The sequence below is a fragment of the Thalassophryne amazonica genome, chromosome 23, assembly GCF_902500255.1.
Source record: "Thalassophryne amazonica chromosome 23, fThaAma1.1, whole genome shotgun sequence".
NCBI lineage: Eukaryota > Metazoa > Chordata > Actinopteri > Batrachoidiformes > Batrachoididae > Thalassophryne > Thalassophryne amazonica.
This window is the reverse complement of record NC_047125.1, coordinates 20,765,204-20,788,548: the sequence shown is the minus strand read 5'-3', so window position 1 is coordinate 20,788,548 and position 23,345 is coordinate 20,765,204. Positions and strand designations below refer to the sequence as shown.

General features: G+C 44.2%; 2 protein-coding genes across 3 annotated transcripts; one reads left to right on the top strand and one right to left on the bottom strand.

Moving 5' to 3' along the window:
- Positions 1–292: 292 nt before the first annotated feature.
- brms1 (BRMS1 transcriptional repressor and anoikis regulator) lies at positions 293–8,792 on the top strand. 2 transcript variants are annotated; one of them, XM_034164237.1, is made up of 11 exons: positions 293–369; positions 2,116–2,340; positions 2,446–2,536; positions 2,622–2,749; positions 5,702–5,781; positions 6,007–6,103; positions 6,410–6,499; positions 6,582–6,646; positions 6,913–6,952; positions 7,031–7,034; positions 8,753–8,792. In XM_034164237.1, exons 2-11 carry the CDS (start codon positions 2,118–2,120, stop codon positions 8,775–8,777), a joined length of 843 nt encoding a protein of 280 aa, XP_034020128.1. In that variant the 5' UTR covers positions 293–369; positions 2,116–2,117; the 3' UTR covers positions 8,778–8,792. The 2 variants fall into 2 exon arrangements, with proteins under 2 accessions (XP_034020128.1, XP_034020127.1); XM_034164236.1 differs by having other exon boundaries at positions 307–369; positions 2,091–2,340.
- A 3,478-nt stretch (positions 8,793–12,270) lies between these two features.
- On the bottom strand, positions 12,271–23,076 carry tmem179ba (transmembrane protein 179Ba). The gene is made up of 5 exons (XM_034164342.1): positions 22,924–23,076; positions 21,978–22,174; positions 14,768–14,905; positions 14,179–14,257; positions 12,271–12,889 (listed from the first exon to the last, which is right to left on the bottom strand). The coding sequence occupies exons 1-5, from the start codon at positions 23,020–23,022 to the stop codon at positions 12,713–12,715; spliced, it is 690 nt and encodes a 229-aa protein (XP_034020233.1). The 5' UTR covers positions 23,023–23,076; the 3' UTR covers positions 12,271–12,712.
- Positions 23,077–23,345: the final 269 nt, after the last annotated feature.

Sequence of the window (23,345 nt, the reverse complement as noted above, 5' to 3'; positions counted from 1 at the left end):
AAACAAAATCGTCTTGTTTCAATAATGAATTTTGAAATTAAATGTTTTAAAACAAATTTCTAAAAACAGAATTTAGTAAGTGTAATGCTCACTACACGATAGTGTATTATTATTATATTATTATTATTATTATTTCCGAGTAGGAGAACGCATTGTGATTGGCTCATGAAACCTGCTTTGGATTCTGATAGGTCAGGTCTGTTCGAGGAAGATGGTTGCTATTGGTTATCCAAGCATTTCGACTCGGCTCTCATTGGTTGTTCACCCAGAATGCCCGCACAGTGTGTGGAACTGTGAAGAGGAAGCACTTTTAAAAAATACATGTCTTTAATATCTTTTAATGTGAACGGAGGAAGGCGGTTTTTGAAGGTAATGAGCGTGCTGCGTTCACGGCACAGTTGTTCAGAGTTTCGATCCTCGAACTTGTTAATGTGTGTGCGGCTTGAGAAGCGAGAGAGAGGAGATTCTCGGTGTCGCTTCAGTGGATTTAATGACATTTCATTGACCATTACACCGATGAGACCATATCGTCGTTAATATATTAACCGAAATTGTCCGGCGGAACTGAGGCACACAGTCCTTGGCTCGCTTTGTCTTGTTAGTTGTTAGCTAACGCCGCACTTGACTTCGGCTGTTTTATTTGGTGTGAAAACGCGACACCGAGGACAGCTCGTGTCTTATAGAGTTTAATTCAAAGAATCACTACAATCAAAGGTTTTAGACTCAATTTTGCCCATTATTTGAGGCTAAGTGATCTCGTTCGGATACCCTTACTTCATCATTTTCTTCAACATCGTGCAACCTACCGCTGCAAAGTTCGACGCCGTGAGGGATATCCGGTTTCAAAATAAAAGTCTGATTAAAGGCGTTGTATTGTGCAAAATATTGTGTCTAAATGTTGGTTTTATATAAAAGCCCTATTCTGTGCGTCAAGTGACTCACTGGTGTAAAAACACGTGGACAGCGTCTTGTTATACCATAGAGATACAGTGTCTATTTACTGTTGAATTGAAACATTGGCTGCAATGTAAGAAAATCATATCAAATTACATGTGCACTGCTTAGACAATCCACCCCAGCTTGACTGTTTTCACACCAGCTGGCCTTGTGCCTGGTGTCGTAGACCGAACGGTCCCCCTAAAACTGGCCCCCTCTGATGACGTGTTCACAGATTAACACCTCGTTTCTGCTTCAAATTGCACTTCAGTCATCATCTATCTTAGCAACAGATATCTGAAGCTTTTGTACAACAATCATTTCGACATAAATTCTGCATTATTTCATCATAAAAGACGGCAGAAGCAATCACAATGAGCTAATGCGTTCAATGCGTGTCAGTCATTTCAAAGCGTCATGGAATTTCGCGGAGTTTCTGCATAAAATGGTCTCGTTTCTGCTGAAAATGGACTTTAGAATGATTTACGAGGTTTTACCTTTATCATCTGTTGGTTGATTATCCCATTAATCCATCTGATTGCTTTGGGTGAAAAGACTCCGTCTCAGATGTGCTGCTGTGGTCCAAAATGATGCATGCGCAGATGCAAAAGGCAGACCGATTTTTAGGGGCAGATCGGTCTGCAACACAGGATGTGCGATGACAGAATTTAAGGGGCTGCATGGTGCACACAGTTTTTGTTGGTTTTAAAAAAAAAAACCTTTTAAAGGGATTGTATTGTGCAAAATATTTTGTCTACCTGTTGGTTACATTTAATTCCACAAACTCTCATAATTGCATGAATGCAAGTGTGGCACTTGTCCTGCTGTTAGTGAAGTTTTGGGAATGAGTCATTTTAGACTTGTGTTGCATATGTAATGGAAATTCTTGTCAGAATTTTGGCAGTGACTGTTTTAAGCTTGGCTTCTGTGACTGAAACATTTGATCTTACTTCCATAATTTTTCACAGTATTACCTGAGCCAGCCACCAGAGGGCAGCAATAAGGCATGTTTAAAAAAATCCCAGTCTTTATGACTTCATAAGACAAAACACTTAAGCGAAAAAGTGAAAGCCTATCTCCAGTTACAAAGAAGTGAAGAAATTTAAAGATTAGATCTTTCTAGATTATGGGTGTAAATTTATTTATTTACACAGTGTGAAATATTCAATCGGTCTTCAGACATGCCAGTCCAGCCCTCTGTGAAGGAGCCAGAAGACATGGAGGCAGGAGAGTCTGAACTCCCTGAGGCCAACGGCGATCTGGAGGAACTGCGGAATAGGGAAGGAGCAGGGGAGGAGATCATGGAGGAGAGCTTGGAGGAGAGAGACAGCGACTTGGAGGAGAGTGATGAGGGAGAGGAGGAAGAAGAAGAGGAGGAGGAGGAGGAGGAAGAAGAGAGTTCAGGTGGTGCTTGTCTTTTAGTTTAACTCATAATTTAAGTCCCTTATAAATGCCAATGACTTTTCATCAACACCAACTAAAGTCTGAGTTTCTCGTTTCATTTTGAAGAGATGGACGACGAGGACTGTGAGAGGAGGCGAGGAGAGTGCCTCGACGAGATGTTGGATTTAGAAAAGCAGTTTCATGAGCTGAAGGAGAAGTATGCTTCTGAACTCCTTTAATACAGCTGGATGAAAGAGTCCAGCGTTCTGTTTGAGGTTTGATTCTCGTGGTTGTGCTCGTAGGTTGTTCCAGGAGCGGCTGAATCAGGTCAAAGTGAAGCTGGATGAGGTGTTGACAGGGAAGGCCAGCGAGTACAGAGAACCGCTCGCTGCACTGCAGAACAGCATGCAGATTCGCACACAAGTGGCGGGTATTTGACCACATGCTTTCTGCAACTGAACGGTCCAGATCCCAACAGTTATCATATTGATTAGTCAACTAAACAGGCAGTTATTGCAGTGATTTATCACCTATTCTTAGCTTTGTTTGTAGCCTTTTTTAAAAGCATGTAGTAGCGCAGAACAAATGTGTGTATGTGTATATATATATATATATGTATATATATATATAAATAATATAAAAAATTTAACTCTTTCCAAAGTACCATTAATGAATGATAAAATAACAAAACATAGTAAAATAAAAGCTGCAAGAAGAGAAATAAAAAAGTTGATATCTAAACTGGTTTTATCAATCATAAACACTGGGAAGAAAAAAAGATGTTTTTCAGGGCCTTTCACACTGCACATGTTCAGGGTGTTAACCCCATTGCAGTTCGCTCTAAAAACAATTATTTTCAATGAGATGCTTCATGTTTTTAATGCGATGTGTGGCACCGGGTCAAAAGCCGAGCTGATGTGATGCTCCGCTGGGAGCGCGCATTGCTGCTTGCTGTCAAGCTGCCGCGGTCAAAGTTCAGCCCAATCCAACTTTCGCCACTGTGACATAGCTTCGCGCTGTCCAATAGAAATGAGGCATCAGGCCAAAACATAGACAACTAAAGTGCTGTGTCGCAGAACTGCTAATTTCTACACAGCAATTTTCTGAAGAAAACCCTTGCAAATGTTTTTTTTTTTTAATCTATAAATTAATTTCTGATTACTCTAACCCCCCCCCCCCCCAAAAAAAAACAAAAACAGTTGCAATTAAAATAGTTTTAAAAAAGATTTTTTAGAAATCTTTGTTCATCTGTAAATTAGAACCGTAACCTACCTGTGTTCACGAGATGATTTCTTGATTAACATTATAAGGAACTATGGACATTTATTTTTAGACAAATAAAATAGCATGAAAATTAATATGTACATGTTAGTCATTCATTCATATCTACATTTCAACCAGGAAAAAAGACACCTTAAATAAATATAAATATTTATTATAAACACAACAGGAGATGATGTAAAAATGACTGTAGTATGTTTGTTAATTAGGATTGCTCAATGTGACATAAACCTCCTGATGAAATAATTTTTGAATTGAGTCATTTCAACTTTTAATTAAGTCCTCATAGTATGTGATTGCATTTAATGTTGTGATGAGGACAAAGTCATCTCTAAAATGTGAATGTTTTAAAATTGTGCACAATAGGGCCAGGGCTACTTCTACCTGTGCAAATGTCTTTTTGACTGAACTTTGACTTCATGGATACGTTTCAGCTCCAACATTGGAAGTTTTTGAAGTGCGTCTGTATTTAGGTTGCCTCAACAGCAACGGGACAAGTAAATTAATATATCTTAAAATATAAAGAAACACAAAACAGTAAAAAAAAAAAAAAAAAAGAGAAAGAAAGAAAATAAAGAAAAAAATAAAGAAATCTGTTAATTAAAGTAGTCTTTTTTGTTATAGCCACAGAAGCAACAATTAAAAAAAAACTAGCTTTATTTGGTAAAAATAAAAATAGACTGAACAATTTGCAAATTAAAACATTAACTCAGGTCAACTGTGATTCGAAAACGCTAAGCTAATGTTAGACGAGCATTAAACCTTCAGCAGTGCAGTAACGTTACTTTTCATTTTTTTTTAAATTATTCTCACCTCAGACAGATTTGCAGAACTAAGCTGTGTTGCACAAACTGGGTGTTTATATATATCCAAAAGTGAGGAATTTTAGATTGAGTGGGTCTGCTGCATCACCCCTGCTGTGGTGTCTCACTCTGCCCAGGAATGTGGCCTGAACCCCGGCTGCTCTGTGTGGCTCTGCCCGCTGTCACAGTCTGATCAATCCTACTGTCTGATCAGTCTTCCCTCAGCTCGGCATCACTCCGAAATATCGCTGAAAAAAAAGCTTCTCCCAGCATGGTGATGGGAGACTCGTTCTGCTGGGGGTTTGTTGTTGTTGTTGTTGTTTGTTTTTTTGTTTTTTTTCTCTCAATTTTTTGTGGTTCTGGCAGACGTGAATCCAAGCTGGCAATTGCTCTGCTTTTTTGACTTTGGAGAAGCCAGAGTGTGACGTGGAAATCTCTGCCCCCCTTGCCACATCCAACGCGATGCGTCAAATGGAAAGAGAGGCGTTATTTGATGCTGTTAAAGCGTGCAGTCTGAAAGGCTCTTAAGCCTTGATTGACAAAGGTTCCACAGAGTTCACCCGTTTTAATATCAACTGGTTGTGAGGGGTGTCATCTTTTCACCTCAGACAAAAACAAAATTAATCTGTACATTATTGATTTAGAACATACGCCATCATTGGCTAATGAATGTAATGGCACAGGGCAAGCGGAAAACAAAACTCAGTGTCTGTTTTTTGTTGCAGCAAGTGAAAATGTCATGAGAAATGTCTGGTAGCATGGACAGGGTCCCTGCGGAGGTAAACGTGCATGCTTATACCTCAGTAAGTCATGTAAAATCACGTCTGGTGGCCTGCGTTGATATCTCCACATTCACGACACCACAGAAGCACCCTGGGTGTTGGATGGCAGACAGCCGGCCCATCTTCACCTTTCAAAAACAGCATTTATCTGCTGCAGCCAGGTGGATGACATCCAGTTTTGCACTGCAACTGAACAGACCTTAACTTTGCAACATGGGACGTATGACTTGACCAAAAATGCTCGTACAATTGCATATCGTCTGCACAGTAAGGATGACTTTCTTTATGGCTACATATAATCTGACCAGTTCGTGCAACATATAAGGACAATATCTATGGGCCTAGAACTGACCCCTGAAGCACCACATACTTTACTATAGAAAATTCTGACCTATTTGCAGGTTTTCACTATGACTTTTAAACCGTGAACTCACCCAAAAATTGTTTCAGCTTTTTCCATTGTAAACAGTTTAATTTATTTAAGGAACAGCAACAACTTCTTCTTATTCTGTACAGGAGTGTACAGAAACCTGACTCTGCAGGGGATCAAACACAAGCATGACTGTGAAGTACAAGGAGCAAAACAGCACATGGAGGTAACACCCTCACCCTCCCACCCCCACTGCATGCACACAGTGCCTATATATATATATATATATATATATATATATATATATATATATATATATATATATATATATATATATATATATATATATATATATATATATATATATAATGTCATTATGTCATAATTTCTTTATATATTTATAGACATTAAGTCTGACTGTAAAGTGTGCACATGTGGGTTTGTGTGACAGAGTGAGCGTTCACTGCTGTTTGACACCATGAAGTCAGAGCTGCTGGAAAAGATCCGGCGGCTGGAAGAGGACCGGCAGAGCATAGACTTCAGCTCAGGTAGGTGCACGTGAACGCATCATATGATGTCGTAATTACAGACTGCCGTTGTTACACTTGTCAATCCAGGGAACAAATAATTATTTTACCTCCGTGATTCATATTTGGAGATCTAAACAAAATAAAGGCTTTGTTTCTGGGTAAATCTAACATGTTTCTTATATTATGTAAAAACTAGAGACAAATAAACACTTCTAACATTGAAAATGCTATTTTTGTAACCTGATAACACCTCTGGAGTGATTTTACAAGACATCTCGCGGACGTCAGTGTGTATGAAAAACAACACACGTTTGATTTTGTCAGAGTGGAGTGATGAGACGAGGAGCAAGAAGTGTAAAAGGAAGAACTTGTTTGGTCGGTCGGAGAGGAAAAAGAAAGTAGCTCTGGTTTCAGGTAAAATTATTCCCATTTTCATGTCTATCATTTGAGGATTAATAAGGAAACATATACATTTATAATTACATCTGTGTTCCAGGGCCGTTTATTGTCTACATGTTGAGAGACATTGACATCCTCGAAGACTGGACCGTGATCAAAAAGGTACTGAATCAGTTCTGGGGTTTTTTTTCCCTAACATATCAAAAGAAAAAAAAAATATTTGTTTCAAATTATGCAAAGAAGTGGAAGCTGACAACAACTTGGTATATGTATAAAAAATGGTTTTGTTAAATAATTTTGAAACAAAAAACTAAGATTGGTTAAATGGCACTTCGGTGTTTTTGCACCTTTTATTCGGGAACTATGAGGAGTATGTGAGTTTTTTTGTTTTCTTTTGTTTACTTATGTATTTCTTTCCTTTCTTTCAGGCAAAAGCAGCAGTGTCACCAGTAAAAAAGAAACTTGAAAGTAAGGCAGCTTTCTGCACCCAAACTAACCCCACTGTGGAAGTTTTGTCCCTCATTATTTCTTCTTTTCATCTTTCAGAACGGTGATTAAAGGAGGATCTAGCTGAGAAGAAGTGACAGAGAAACCAAACTTTACACACATTCCTAGCCAAATGAACTAATGCCTTCAGTGTTAGTCTCCTCGTTGGGTCAGGCGTGGTGTGAGGAAGGGGGTGGGGGGGGGTCTTCCAGCTGTTGTGTTCATTCTTGTCAATCAAAACCACATTACTGCTTATTTGTTTTGTGTTACTATTTAAATGCATTCTTAATAATATGACAACTGTATATTTATAGAATGATTTCTAATGTTTATTAAAGTTTTAATCTTTTATGACAAAGTATTTTGTATTTGCACCTGCTGCTTTATTTAAGTCGTGTCAGAGAAGAGTTCTTTAATCTTGTTGAAGATTTAAGGTGTCACTAGGCCATTTTGTGAACATTGATGTCGTGCATTTCAAATTTTAAGTCTCAGATCAATCAAAATCAGGACTGAGTTGGTCTTTCCTCTTTGGCACTAAAACTTATTTCAGTTTCGTTGAAACCTTTGGGACGTTTGTTGCCAATTTGTTTCATGCATCTTGTAACTCCAGGGGGCTGTAGTTAGTCATTAATATTTGGATCTCATGAGAGTTGGGTGTCATCTACAGAATTAACATAAACGTATTAAGTTTTGTCAGCACAAGCGTGTCGTTTGAACAGGAGAGGACTGATAATTGAACCCTGAGGAACACCACAGGTCTTTGTTCATATAGTTGTGTGTTGTTTTAGGATTTAAACCAATGCCCCAAATAGTGCAGTGAAGCTTTCAAGCGTACCCAATAATATGTCACTGTTAACGGTGTCAAATGCAACATTAAGGTGTTCAGTTTTCCATGATCATTTTCCCCAAATAATTACTTTTGTGAACCTTTTTGGGGGCTACCAATGGATCGATTAAATGACTAATCTGTTCACCTAGACAGCCAATACTTAATTGATTTGGGTGAAATTTGTCCAAAAACTAAATGTTTTCCAGAAATTACCAGATTTCCAGGTTTGGGACAAATCTGTGGTCATGCTAGATGTTTGACAAATGACAAGCCAATAAATAAAAAGCTAACCACCGTTAGCATAGGATGTCACACTTCTGGTTAGTATCAACTTTGTTGTTGACGCTAAGGGGCAGAATTTTAAATAAAAAGAACCAGGTAGAAATAACACTAACTTTTATCTTCATGTTGATGGAGAAATATCTATCATAAATACCGGTTAACTGACCCCAAAAATGTCCATTTTTACTGAAGCTTTTACTTTTGTGTCAAATTCCATGCTAATAGGATTGATTCTGTTAGCGGGCCATATATTCTAGCCGTAATCAGTTTTCCTAACGATGTTTATTAATAATTAGTGCTTAACTAGGATTTGTTTTAGTTAGAAATCTGGTAATTTTCAGAAATTCACTTCATTGCTTTGTAGATTATTGAAACACTTGAGCTTTTCATTAACTGGATCAAGTACATTGACAGTGTGTCGTCAACACATAGCCTCCCGTGCTAGCATAAAAATGGTCACTTTATTTTTTTGTTTTGTTTTGAACACAGCTTGTTATTTTAAAAGCTTTAAATTTCAAATATTGTCTTATTCTCAAAAATGAGATAAATAATGAAAGGTTTTATTTGACATAAATGTAAAGGGGACATAAGAGACTGAAAATTTATACTTGCGTAAAACCAAAAATCTGAATATCACAACAGCACTGTTTTCTCTTTCTCTTACTGCCTAGCTCAACAGTTCTTGCTGCACCTTGACGCCTCACAGCTGCTTGCTGAGTTTGCGCGCCTGTCTCTCCCTGGCTTCAAAGGCGGACTTTGTGTCCATCAGCTTGTCCAGGTGCCGGAGGAGTTGGGCCATGTCGAGCTGGGCGGTCTGGCACTGCTCCTTCAGGGCGGCCGACTCTACCCTCAGCTGCGTGGCGGCCAAGGAGAGCTGTTCGCTGCGCTTGCGACACTGTTTCTGCATCCTCTTGGCATCATTCAGGATGGATTCCACACTCAGCACCACCGAGTCCAACTGCTTGTGGGACATGTTCTCGACAGAAATGGTGGTCAGAGGTCAGCTTGCCTATAAAGAAAATGAGGTTAAATTATGCGCAATATCTACCTTTTACACCCAAAATAACTTTCGTATACTAGTAATATGTGGCAGTATATGTATATAATGTATTAAATACAACAGTGAATATATATATATTAAATGGCAGAAACTAGCTTCTGCAGATTCAGGTGATTTCAGCTGATAATGTAAACAAAGCCTTACAGCACCTGAAGACCAATATTAATGTTAAAAAGAAGTACTTTATAATGAGACCAGTTTTGTGTTTTTTTTTTTTGTTTGTTTTGTTTTTTTTTTAAGGATGGTTTAACTCTGGTCCTTTTTCCACATATTTTTGATTCCTGCTTTTGCCGACATTATTTCTATTTCTGCCATGAAAGCAGATAAAGTGAATCAGCAGCTCGCGGTTGAATGTCCAAGACGGATCAACAGGTTTAAAACTGAACATTTGATGTGTGGAGAGTGAAGTGCTTTCCAGAGGATTAGCACGGCTTAGTTCAGGCTGCTCTGTCCACTGGTTGTCTCTGTGTTTCTCATTTCCGATACATGTTCTCACTTACCTCTGTCAGGTCACATTTCTTAACCTCGGAGATGCTCACATCCACAAATTTTGTTGTTTGCACACAAAGTGTGAATTTCTTACCGCTGAAGGCGAACGTGCGTGTCGCTGTTCTGTGCAGGCGTCGTCGAGATGTACGGGAGGTCTCTTGACAGTTGGACTTAGCACAGTTGAGATGACCTCCAAGACCACAGGAGTCACCACCGTGTGTCCACACAGTATTCCGATTCGGTCCTACTCGCGTCTGTCTTCACTGAACATTAGCTTCAGCCTCACAAGCCTCATTTAAGGTCGTTAATCCACAGATTAGGCCATTGGAAACAAACGCAGGGAATCTGGTTGTCATCATTTAACTGTAACTGGAATCCGTGTGTGAGTCTGGAAGGTTTTCCAGGAATTACCAGATTTCTGGACATGGCAGTGCAGCTATATATACCCTACGCACATCGACATAGCACAGTTGACTACTGACGTGCTAGTTGGCATGAGTAGTTGGCCTGGGGTTCACGCTTTAAGTGTTAACCATACTTAGCTCATATGCTAACCGTTGCATGCCTGGGAAGGATAATACCAACTGCTGTTGAGCATTTTCTTTCAAACAACTCAACAGCACCATGTTAGTGCAGCAATACCTGCTATAAATATTGATTCTGCCACATCCAGAAAGCTGGTGAATCCCGGAAAAGCAAACCTTCATTGCTGGTTAGCCTCGCCGCTAACTGGAGTCTTATGTAACACCCTTGTCTGTCTGTCCACAACGATATCTCCAAAACACAAATAGCAATTTTAGTCAAATTTCATGGATGAAGTTGGTAGACCGCCCTCTTGCCAACACAGGTTAGGTCAAGGTTCTAGGTTGAAGGTCAAATTAGAGATCATAGGCTTAATCAAATTAGTCTTAGCAAGCACTAGATGATACCAAAATGTGGTTTCTTGCACATACGTACTTGTACTCTCCTGGAGCTACTAAATGCACCAGTGGCCTGACGTCGAAGGCATCACAGGAATTTGAATAGATATCTGGCAAAATGGTGAAGCACAAGTTTAAACAGTTAAAATACCATGTTTTTGTGAAGCTGCATTACAAAATGCTCCTATAACTACAGGGGTGTGTTCAGTGTGAAATTAAAATGATTTTTGGAATACTTAAAGGGTAAGTTCTTCTTAAGACTGATTCAAGCTCTTTTTGCAGGTTCTGAAGCAACTCACAAATTCAAAATTCAAATTTATTAATTTATATAGCGCCAATTCACGACAAAATCGTCTCAAGGCGCGCTTCACATGCCCAGTTTCACCATCGACACCTTAATGGGGTCTTCATATATATATATATATATATATATATATATATACTCAACAAAAATATAAACGCAACACTTTTGGTTTTGCTCCCATTTTGTATGAAATGAACTCAAAGATCTAAAACATTTTCCACATATGCAATATCACCATTTCCCTCAAATATTGTTCACAAACTAGTCTAAATCTGTGATAGTGAGCACTTCTCTTTGCTGAGATAATCCATCCCACCTCACAGGTGTGCCATACCAAGATGCTGATTAGACACCATGATTAGTGCACAGGTGCCTTAGACTGCCCACAATAAAAGGCCACTCTGAAAGGTGCAGTTTTGTCACACAGCACAATGCCACAGATGTCGCAAGATTTGAGGGAACGTGCAATTGGCATGCTGACAGCAGGAATGTCAACCAGAGCTGTTGCTCGTGTATTGAATGTTCATTTCTCTACCATAAGCCGTCTCCAAAGGCGTTTCAGAGAATTTGGCAGTACATCCAACCAGCCTCACAACCGCAGACCACGTGTAACCACACCAGCCCAGGACCTCCACATCCAGCATGTTCACCTCCAAGATCGTCTGAGACCAGCCACTCGGACAGCTGCTGAAACAATCGGTTTGCATAACCAAAGAATTTCTGCACAAACTGTCAGAAACCGTCTCAGGGAAGCTCATCTGCATGCTCGTCGTCCTCATCGGGGTCTCGACCTGACTCCAGTTTGTCGTTGTAACCGACTTGAGTGGGAAAATGCTCACATTCACTGGTGTTTGGCACGTTGGAGAGGTGTTCTCTTCACAGATGATGCAAAGGAGATGTGTTGCACGGCATGAGGCAAATGGTGGTCACACCAGATACTGACTGGTATCCCCCCCCATGAAACAAAACTGCACCTTTCAGAGTGGCCTTTTATTGTGGGCAGTCTAAGGCACACCTGTGCACTAATCATGGTGTCTAATCAGCATCTTGATATGGCACACCTGTGAGGTGGGATGGATTATCTCAGCAAAGAAGTGCTCACTATCACAGATTTAGACTGGTTTGTGAACAATATTTGAGGGAAATGGTGATATTGTGTATGTGGAAAAAGTTTTAGATCTTTGAGTTCATCTCATACAAAATGGGAGCAAAACCAAAAGTGTTGCGTTTATATTTTTGTTGAGTGAGGTCAGTACTTGTGTCCAACCACTAGAGGGAGTTGGAGCTAAACATTTAATGCCTCTGGTCCAATGACTGCTGGGCTCCAGCTCCCCAATGTGACCCTTAAAATGGATGGGTGGATTGATGGGCTCATTTCACTTAACTTTTTTGGATTAAGAGACAACACTTGCATTCCAAAGTGTAGCCAGTGCTTTGCTTTTATTCAACACTCGACTGTCAGCAGAAACAAAGCTCAACTCAAAATCAATCAAAAGGACGACATATAAAATAAAAGGGGATGGCATCGAGGGCAATACGTTAGCAAATTACCACATTAATCAAAAACAGATACAGGAAAAGTTTCTCGGGCACATTTCACATTTATAGGTGGCACAAATAAACAGCAAAAACACTTGTGGAGCACAGTGATGACAAACATCCTGACAAATGAGTTTGCCAGCATTTCTAAATGCTGTAAAGGTGCATCATTAGCTGTTAAATGTGGACAGTGGGCCAGATTTCCCACAGTGAAATAAAAAGTAAAATAACACTGCACTCTTACAAGGCGGTTCTTCACGTGCATGTTTGAATCCCACCCTTGTCTCAAAGTGCTTCTGGACCTCATCAACACGCAACATTACGATGACTGTCTGGGACGATTGAAAAACGGCTCAGATTCCTCAGGGGTTTCCGCCGATTCACCAAAAAGCCCACCTGCAGAATCCCTGAATTTGAGCTGAGAACTCTGGCGCCATTGAAAGAACTCCAGCACGCCGACGATGAGCCAGAAGAAGAAGTTCACCCACACTGCAGTCTGAAAGGAGAGAGTGCATTCAGTCTGCAATATTTTTTCATGTCACTATGTTGATCACAATTTGCAGTTTAAAGTATCTACCCTCCCCGCGACCCTTAATTGGACGTAGTGGTTGAAGGTGTGTGTGTGTATCTACCCTTTAAGTGTCATTTTATATAAAATCTGATTTAATTTAATCTATTCTCAAAGACTCACAATTCTATGATTCTAAATGCAGTAATGCTTCCACTATTAGCAAGATTTATTGTATTTTCTGTACTAAAAATCAGACAGATGTGACAGGTGTACCAGTCACATCTGTTCAAAAATATGTTTTGAAGATGGAAAAAAACAAAACAAGTTGTACATGTCGCATTTATTTCTGAAATGTGATGTTGCTGCTTCATGCAAGAAGAAGCAAAATTATTTTAAGGCAGTGCACTATTTATTTATAACACCAATACAGTGTTAGAACAGCCATTTTTGTCTGTTCAGTGGCTGTGCTCAATATAATTAAATGTTGGAACACCCTTCTGTCAAACATTTGTAAAAGATAATAGCCTTGCCTTAGCCTAGGTGACCTGCCGTTGCTGTTCTTGTCTGAGTCCAAACTAAGCATTTTGTCTGAGTGTGGTCTTTCAGTTTGAGAGCATGACTGATTAAATGCACTCATTCTCTTAAGATAAAAATGTCTTTCATTCAAAGTTGCTGTGAAACTACAAAAAGAAAGCATCCAGCTGAATGATGCTTTAAAGTTACAATCTTCTCCAGAGGAGCACCTCATTCAGGATACTTTTTTTTTCTTTTTGAGATGGTGCCATCTTACAGAAATAAATGATAATACACTTTTTGATTTATTATTTATTTATTTGATATGTAAGACACAAGACCTCCCAAGCCTACTTAAAAAACAACAGCCCACAAAAATATGGTAGGCTTGAAACAGCTTGTTTTAGACTTTTGTGATATTTGTCACAGATGTCAATATTAGATGTCCTCTGATACACACTGCTGTTCATGACACGCCTGCAAAAGTTAAATTGACAAATTAACAAAAACTGGGAGCTTCTTGGAGATCATTTTCCCCAAGATGTATCTCAGTGGATGAGTAGGGTTTTTTGCCTGCTGAAAATACTTATGTGACCTATTAAAGACCTGTGGCAAATTTTCTGTTGGACTGACCATGAGAGGTTTAAAACTTTTTAAATAAAGTATATTTCCAAAATCCAAGATTAAGATAAATTTCTCTGACACCCACATTAATACAAAGTGATTTTTGATGAAGTTTACACTAAATAAAGGTTGCTAACCTCTGCACGGTGTAGACTGCTGTAGAACTGTTTCCCATGAAGTGACGGGCCCCATGATATATTCTGAGCCTGTTCACACCTGGAGAAATACAGAAACAAACCACATTTCAAGAAACATAAAACTAAGCACCCTGTATGTGACTCATCATATTTAAAAAATATACTAATCACAACCAACATAAGCTTATGCAATCACGCATTAGCGGTTAGCATTACACTAACCAAGGCTGATGCTGACTGCTATCCATGATGAGCGTGACTTCACCAAAGTTAAGACAAACTGTGTCAACAACTGTAACATGACCATTTTTGCTAATGCTAGCCACGATTAGTGTACTTTAATGCAGCCTATAATTAGACAGACATAAACACTGACTGTAATTTGTGGCAACATCATCTGTCTTCAACAGAGATTAAAACCCATCAATGTATTACTATGTTAACATGTAGAGAAGTAGTTCCGTGACTGTTGCTCGAGTCAACTGTGATAAAAGAGGCTGTGGAAAACAGTCGTGCAAACGTGCCCTAGCATGCCTGCATCTACAGCGACAAATTTTAGGTGTGTCCTCGATATGCGTTTGTTTGCCACCTGCTAATGTTCCCCACGTTCTGTACGATCGAGGCACACAACGAGTCCCGTCCGATCTTGAGTATGCACCCTGTGATGAGCAAGAAGAACAGGAAGACACCGCACACGCCCACAGTCAGGGTCATCCAAATGCGTGCCCTGTGGATTGGAACAAAGAGGATAACAAGAGCGTGAGAATACAGGAAAAGAAAAAAGGGAGGCGAAGGGGTGGAAAATATTATTTCAACCCCTGACCTAATCGGGCAGTTACTTCAAAAACGCTTAGTATAGCCTTAATTTATCTCCCCTTATAGTTAAAACATCCAGATAACATTCTGAAAAGGATATTACTCTTGGTCTTTATGTTCCATTATGTAATTCTGGGGTGGAAATGTGTAGCAGATGATATTTGACATTTTCTCAGCAAGCAAATAATGGTGATTCTTTAACTACGTGTTGTGTGGGCCGCTGAAGAGGAGGTACTGCTGGCCCACCACCACTAGAGGGCGCCCTCCCTGGAGTGCGGGCTCCAGGCACCGGAGGGCGCTGCCGCCTTACAGGAGCAGCCAGGATGACAGCTGTCACCCATCACCGGAGACAGCTGATCCCAATCACTACGGAGGTATATCAGCAGGACGGCATCTCCACCTCATTTGCCGAGATATCGTTTCTACCAGAGAGGTAACGTATCAAAGCAAATAGAGTGCATCTTTTGGATTGAGCTAGTTTTTTGGATTACTGTTCCAACGAGAGGTGGAGGTACCTTTCCTGCTGTTCGGAGTCCTGGGTGCATACGCGCCCCCATCTAACTGTTCTTTGCTCCTCGCCAGCAGTACCAGGTCCGACACGCGGAGGCAGTGGCCACCTGGGAGTTCGGGACTTGGCGGCTCCAGTATTCCCGGGGTCCTGTGGCGGAGGAAGCCGTGTGGTTCCGGTCTTACCTTGGAGAGGCGTCTCCTATCTTCGAGCCTGCCCACACGACACTTTGTGAATTGACTGTTGTCCATTGCTGTGATTGGTTGTATTCGTTGTGCACATTCACAACAGTAAAGCGTTGTTATTTTGACTTACTCCATTGTCCGTTCATTTGCGCCCCCTGTTGTGGGTCCGTGTTCCTACACTTTCCCAACAGGATATCTCGGCCCGCGTCATGGATCCCGAGGGGCGTCAACCGGCTGTTGAACGGCCAATGGAAGAACAGGACGCGCAGGCGTCCGCGGGAGGGGTAATCGGTGAGTTGCAGCGGATCCTCACCGCTTTCACGACTCGGTTGGATTTCATGACCGAGCAGAACGTCCTCCTGAACCGCAGGGTGGAGGCTCTCGCCGCGCAGGTGGAAGCGCGCCCTCCGGGCGCCGCTGCGGCTCTCCCTCCCGTAGATCCTGTGCGTAACGTTGACGTTCCACTGGTTGTTCAACGACCTCTCCCTCCTTCCCTGGAAGCATACATAAGCCCTCCAGAGCCGTACGGAGGCTGTGTGGAGACGTGCGCGGATTTTCTGATGCAGTGTTCGCTCGTCTTCGCACAGCGTCCCGTTATGTACGCGACCGATGCTAGTAAAGTAGCTTATGTCATAAACCTGCTTCGCAGTGAGGCACGCGCTTGGGCTACAGCGCTCTGGGAGCAGAATTCACGGCTCCTTCTGACATACGATGGGTTTGTGAGGGGGCTCAGAACCGTGTTCGATCACCCTAATAGAGGAGAAACCGCTTCAACCGTGCTACTGTCAATGAGACAGGGGCGCCGGAGCGCAGCTGTTTATGCAGTCGACTTCCGCATCGCGGCTGCGAGATCCGGCTGGAATAACGCTGCCCTCCGCGCCGCCTTTGTAAACGGACTGTCTTTGGTTCTCAAGGAGCACCTGGTGGCTAAGGACGAACCGCGGGATTTAGACGGGCTTATCGATCTTGTCATACGGTTGGACAACCGGTTAGAAGAACGTCGGCGGGAACGAGATGAAGGGCGTGGCCGGGCACGCGCCGTCCCTCTCCCTTCCGGTTCCGACCGCGCTCCGCCTTCCCCACGCTCCACGGCCCCTGCGCTCCGTGGGGCCACAGCTCCCCCTACTGACGAAGCTATGGACACGAGTAGGGCAACATTTAGGGCACCAGCTGCACAGAGGAGACGGGCCCATGGAGCTTGTTTTGTTTGTGGTGCACTAGAGCACCATGTGAGAGACTGCCCCGAGCGGTTACAACACCAACGCCCGCCCCTAGAGACTGGGCTAGGGGTGGGCCGAGACATTCACGTGGGACACACCCACATTGCTACACGACTCCCAGTCACGATCCTGTATGAGGATTTAACCCTGAAGGCCCCAGCACTGGTGGACACGGGCTCTGAGGGGAATCTGTTGGACTGCAGATGGGCCAGGGAGATAGGGCTCCCTCTGGTGGCGCTTACCTCGCCTGTGCAGGTTCGAGCACTAGATGGCTCCCTGCTCCCTCCGATCACACATAAGACACCACCTGTAACGCTGGTGGTGTCAGGAAACCACCGGGAGGTGATCGAGTTTTTTGTGACTCAGGCCACTTCCCGTGTGGTTTTAGGCTTTCCCTGGATGTTGAAGCACAATCCCCGGATTGATTGGCCGTCCGGGGTAGTGGTTCAGTGGAGCGAGACCTGCCATCGGGTGTGTCTAGGTTCCTCGGTTCCTCCCGGCTCCCAAGCTAAGGAGGAGGTCAGAGTCCCGCCCAATCTGGGGACGGTGCCGGTGGAGTACCACGACCTTGTCGACGTGTTCAGCAAGGATCTGGCGCTCACACTCCCCCCCCACCGTCCGTACGATTGTGCCATCGATTTGGTTCCAGGCAGTGGGTTCCCGTCCAGTAGACTGTACAACCTCTCACGGCCTGAGCGCGAATCAATGGAGACCTACATCCGGGACTCGTTAGCTGCCGGGTTGATCCGAAATTCCCCCTCCCGATGGGCGCAGGTTTCTTTTTCGTGGGTAAAAAAGATGGCGGACTTCGTCCATGCATCGATTATAGGGGGCTGAACGAAATCACGGTTCGCAACCGATACCCGTTACCCCTGTTGGATTCGGTGTTCACGCCCCTGCATGGAGCCAAGATTTTTACCAAGCTTGATCTTAGAAACGCGTATCATCTGGTTCGGATCCGGAAGGGAGACGAGTGGGAAGACGGCATTCAACACCCCCTTAGGTCACTTTGAGTACCTGGTCATGCCGTTCGGCCTCACAAACGCCCCCCGCGACGTTCCAAGCCTTGGTTAACAACGTATTGCGGGACTTCCTGCACCGGTTCGTCTTCGTATATCTAGACGATATACTCATCTTTTCTCCGGATCCTGAGACTCATGTCCGGCATGTACGTCAGGTCCTGCAGCGGTTGTTAGAGAACCGGCTGTTTGTGAAGGGCGAGAAGTGTGAGTTCCACCGCACTTCTTTGTCCTTCCTGGGGTTCATCATCTCCTCCAACTCCGTCGCTCCTGATCCGGCCAAGGTTGCGGCGGTGAGAGACTGGCCCCAACCAACAAGCCGTAGGAAGTTGCAACAGTTTCCTAGGCTTTGCTAATTTCTACAGGAGGTTCATTAAGGGCTACAGTCAGGTAGTTAGCCCCCTGACAGCCCTGACCTCACCAAAAGTTCCCTTCACCTGGTCGGATCGGTGCGATGCCGCGTTTAAGGAGTTGAAACGGCGCTTCTCGTCTGCACCCGTTCTGGTGCAGCCCGATCCTAGTCGCCAGTTAGGGGTTGAAGTGGACGCCTCAGACTCAGGGATAGGAGCCGTGCTGTCCCAGAGCGGGAAGACCGATAAGGTCCTTCACCCGTGTGCCTATTTTTCCCGCAGGTTGACCCCAGCCGAACGGAACTATGACGTCGGCAATCGAGAGCTCCTTGCGGTGAAAGAGGCTCTTGAGGAGTGGAGACATCTGTTGGAGGGAACGTCCGTGCCATTCACGGTTTTCACTGACCACCGGAACCTGGAGTATATCAGGACCGCCAAGCGACTGAACCCCAGGCAAGCCCGCTGGTCACTGTTCTTCGGCCGTTTTGACTTCCGGATCACCTACCGTCCCGGGACCAAAAACCAAAGATCGGATGCCTTGTCCCGGGTACACGAAGATGAGGTCAAAACAGAGCCGTCGGATCCCCCGGAACCCATCATCCCGGAGTCCGCTATCGTGGCCGCCCTCACCTGGGACGTGGAGAAAACCGTCCGGGAGGCCCTGACACGAGACCCGGACCCCGGGAACCGGACCGAAGAACAAACTCTACGTCCCACCAGAAGCCAGGGCTGCAGTTCTGGACTTCTGTCACGGTTCTAAGCTCTCCTGTCACCCTGGGGTGCGAAGAACCGTGGCAGTCGTCCGGCAGCGCTTCTGGTGGGCGTCCCTGGAGGCCGACGTCCGGGGTTACATCCAGGCCTGTACCACCTGTGCCAGGGGCAAGGCGGATCACCGTAAGACACCGGGATTGCTACAGCCGCTGCCCGTGCCTCATCGCCCCTGGTCCCACATCGGCCTGGATTTTGTCACGGGTCTCCGCCGTCCCAGGGAAACACCGTCGTCCTCACGATAGTGGACCGATTCTCCAAGGCCGGCCCACTTCGTGGCCCTCCCGAAGCTCCCAAGGGCCCCAGGAGACAGAGGACCTCCTAGTCCACCAGTCATCCGTCTGCATGGGATACCATCAGAACATCGTCTCGATCGCGGTCCCCAGTTCTCCCTCGCAGGTTTGGAGGAGCTTTTGCCGGGAACTGGGGGCCCGGTCCAGTCTCTCGTCCGGGTTACCACCCCACAGACCAACGGACAAGCAGATACGGGCAACCAGGAGATGGAGCAAACCTTGCGCTGTGTGACAGCCGCGCAACCGACGGCCTGGAGTACCCACCTGGCCTGGATCGAGTAAGTGCACAACAGTCAAGTGTCGTCCGCCACCGGCCTCTCCCCTTTGAGGTGTGTTTGGGGTATCAAACCCCCGTTGTTTCCGGTGGTTGAGGGGGAGGTCGGTGTGCCCTCCGGTCCGGCCCACCTACGGAAGTGCCGTCGGGTGTGACGTGCCGCCCGTTCTGCTTTGTTGAAGGCCCGGACGAGGGCGAAGAACCATGCAGACCGGCGGCGGGCCCCGGCTCCCACGTATCGTCCAGGGCAGGAGGTCTGGTTGTCCACCAAAGACATTCCCCTTCAAGTGGACTCCCCAAAACTGCAAGAACGATACATCGGCCCCTACAAAATACTCAAGGTCATCAATCCCGCCGCAGTGAGGCTCCGGCTTCCGGCCTCACTGCGGATTCACCCGGTATTCCATGTGTCAAGGATTAAACCCCATCACACCTCACCCCTCTGCACTCCGGGTCCGGCGCACCCTCCTGCCCGGATCATCGACGGAGAGCCGGCTTGGACCGTGCGCCGGCTCCTCGACGTCCGACGAATGGGCCGGGGTTTTCAGTATCTGGTGGACTGGGAGGGGTACGGCCCCGAAGAACGCTCCTGGGTGAAGGGCTTCATCCTGGACCCGGCCCTCCTGGCCGACGTCTACCGTCGCCACCCTGACAAACCCGGTCGTGCACCAGGAGGCGCCCGTTGAGGGGGGGGTCCTGTTGTGTGGGCCGCTGAAGAGGAGGTACTGCTGGCCCACCACAATAGAGGGCGCCCTGCCTGGAGTGCGGGCTCCAGGCACCGGAGGGCGCTGCCGCCTTACAGGAGCAGCCAGGATGACAGCTGTCACCCATCAACGGAGACAGCTGATCCCAATCACTACGGAGGTATATCAGCAGGACGGCATCTCCACCTCATTTGCCGAGATATCGTTTCTACCAGAGAGGTAACGTATCAAAGCAATAGAGTGCATCTTTTGGATTGAGCTAGTTTTTTGGATTACTGTTCCAACGAGAGGTGGAGGTACCTTTCCTGCTGTTCGGAGTCCTGGGTGCATACGCGCCCCCATCTAACTGTCTTTGCTCCTCGCCAGCAGTACCGGGTCCGACACGCGGAGGCAGTGGCCACCTGGGAGTTCGGGACTTGGCGGCTCCAGTATTCCCGGGGTCCTGTGGCGGAGGAAGCCGTGTGGTTCCGGTCTTACCTTGGAGAGGCGTCTCCTATCTCGAGCCTGCCACACGACACTTTTGTGAATCGACTGTTGTCCATTGCTGTGATTGGTTGTATTCGTTGTGCACATTCACAACAGTAAAGCGTTGTTATTTTGACTTACTCCATTGTCCGTTCATTTGCGCCCCCTGTTGTGGGTCCGTGTTCCTACACTTTCCCAACACTACGGGCACTATTGGCCTTGTAAATGTAATTTCCACCACACTATTGCCTTACAATATAAAGCGCCTTGGGGCAACTGTTTGTTGCGATTTGGCGCTATATACATGTGCTCTGATGTCACTGTTTATCTCCATAGAAACTACCCAAACAATCTTTCATACAAACTGTTTAAAGGGACATTACAGTGTTGTGGTGGAAATTACGGCAATAGTGTGGGGGAAATTACATTTTGTATGACAATGAATACCCCAATTATGTTTTGATTATTTTACTGATATTTTATTCAGAGATATTTTAAAACATTAGAAAAAATGTTTCTTTACCATTCATTTTATCATTGAAGATCAAACGTCTGGGTGTGAGACAAGCACAAAACGGCAATATTTGCATATAATGATGCTGATAAAAGGTGAAAAAGTCATCATAGACTACTAGAACAAATATCTTAACACACTTTCATTGTAAAGATAACTATAAAAGTGTGAAATTTCCCCTTTTTTCTGTTTTTCATACAATATGATCAAAGGACATAATAAGTGCCCGTAATCTAAGAATCACCCATAAACGGAAACCATTGCCATCTTAAATGGTAGAAACTGAAAGTTATCAAAGCATATATGTGAAAGCATACTTTTTAAGTAACATTCTGCATCTGTTTGCAGGTTCACGGCTCCTATACTGTTTCATGCTTGGGTAGAGTTGTGGAGTCCAACGGTTCAGTTGCCTTTGGTGTTGAGTAAAGGTTTACCTACCTAGACTTTGCAGACAATGCTGCGATCTGCAGTTATACTCCAAGCATGGAAAATACAACTGGTGCCAAACCCTACTGCCTGGGTGGTTACCAGTGGGGTTCTGTAATGTGATGGATGAGTCGCCAGCACATACTGCCAGATGTGATCTGACATGGCGCACCAATTAATTGACAGTTGGACTAAGGAAATACCCCTAGAGGTGTTGTTTATAGCCCAAAAACTTCATGTTAGACACAGCCAGTTACCTTCTGATCTGTCCATCGATGAAGCAGTTGTACAACCAGTACATAAACAGTGAGAAACACACCACCGCCACCAAAACCGATATGGCTGACACAAAGGAACACAGGGATGTGGGGCTAGATGACTGCAATCCGATGATATTTTGTGTTTTATTGTAGTTGACGATTCCGTACAGCATGCACCGGCCTCCAAAATTACCCTGCGAGACAGACACATACACATGACTGATTAATGTTCTACTGGGAGTACTTATGGTTAGTTGGAAGTGCAGCATGTGACTTGGAGAACAGTAATATGGGCATCTGGTCACATGATTTGAACAATTCTCAACACTTGAATGTGAAAGCACAGAAATCACTGAGGAAAAAAAAAAAAAGACAGGAGCCATTAAAAAAAGTCCTTTACAGAAAAGTTTGGAATTTGGAATTACTGCCGTTTTTTCCACGAAAAATGCCTTTTATGCAATTAAGTTTGGCTTTGTATCTAAATGGTGATATCTAAATACATTTTCTTTCACTCTAATAAGCCAACCTAGCCAATTACACAACAACAATAATAATAATAATGTTAATAATAGCGTGTTTTCATTTTTTTTTTTTCCAATAATAACAAACGGTAAGTCGCGTTTTGTTTTGTTTTTTATTGCGCGAGACACCCGGAAAACACATTTGTTTAATTGTAAAATCTTCGTTGTGTGTAAAGGTCGGAGGGAGAAACGTTTGTTTTAGAACACAATAGTTAAATGTTAAATTAACGATATAACAACTGCAAAGTGCCACAACTACGCTCTCAACAAATTTTAAAAAGTGTGTTTTGTCAAACTTTTTTTGTTTGGTTTTCGTACAGAGTGTCACGCGCGCCTCCAGGAAGCAGATGCAGACAAACAGAAAGTGAAATTCTCTGAAGCGTTTTTCAGGTTAGTCTCGGAGTTTTCAGAGTAAATGTTACCTGTAGTATAGTGACAGAGGCAGCGGTGACGATCCCACAGATGAAGCAGCCGGTGTACAGAAGGAGCTCCAGCAGCAAGAACAGCCCCTCTAACTCCATCTTCGAGCGGCGGACACCAAGATGTCAAGTCACACACGGTAAGGTAGGTACGCACACTTACCGGTTAGCTGACCTCGATTTTAAAATGCAACTGAATCGCCTGTTCCCCACGACTTGGAGTTGAATGCAGAACAAGGTAGAAACAAAAAAGGTGCATTTTTAGAAGGTGGGAAAACTACGACAAATGTCTTATCTATGACATTAGTACAGTGCAACTTATTCTTCTTCTTTCGGTTGCTCCTGTGAGCGGTCGCAACAGCAGATTGTTTCCATTCTCACCTGTCCTCTGTAACTTCCTCTGTCCCACCAACCACCTGCATGTC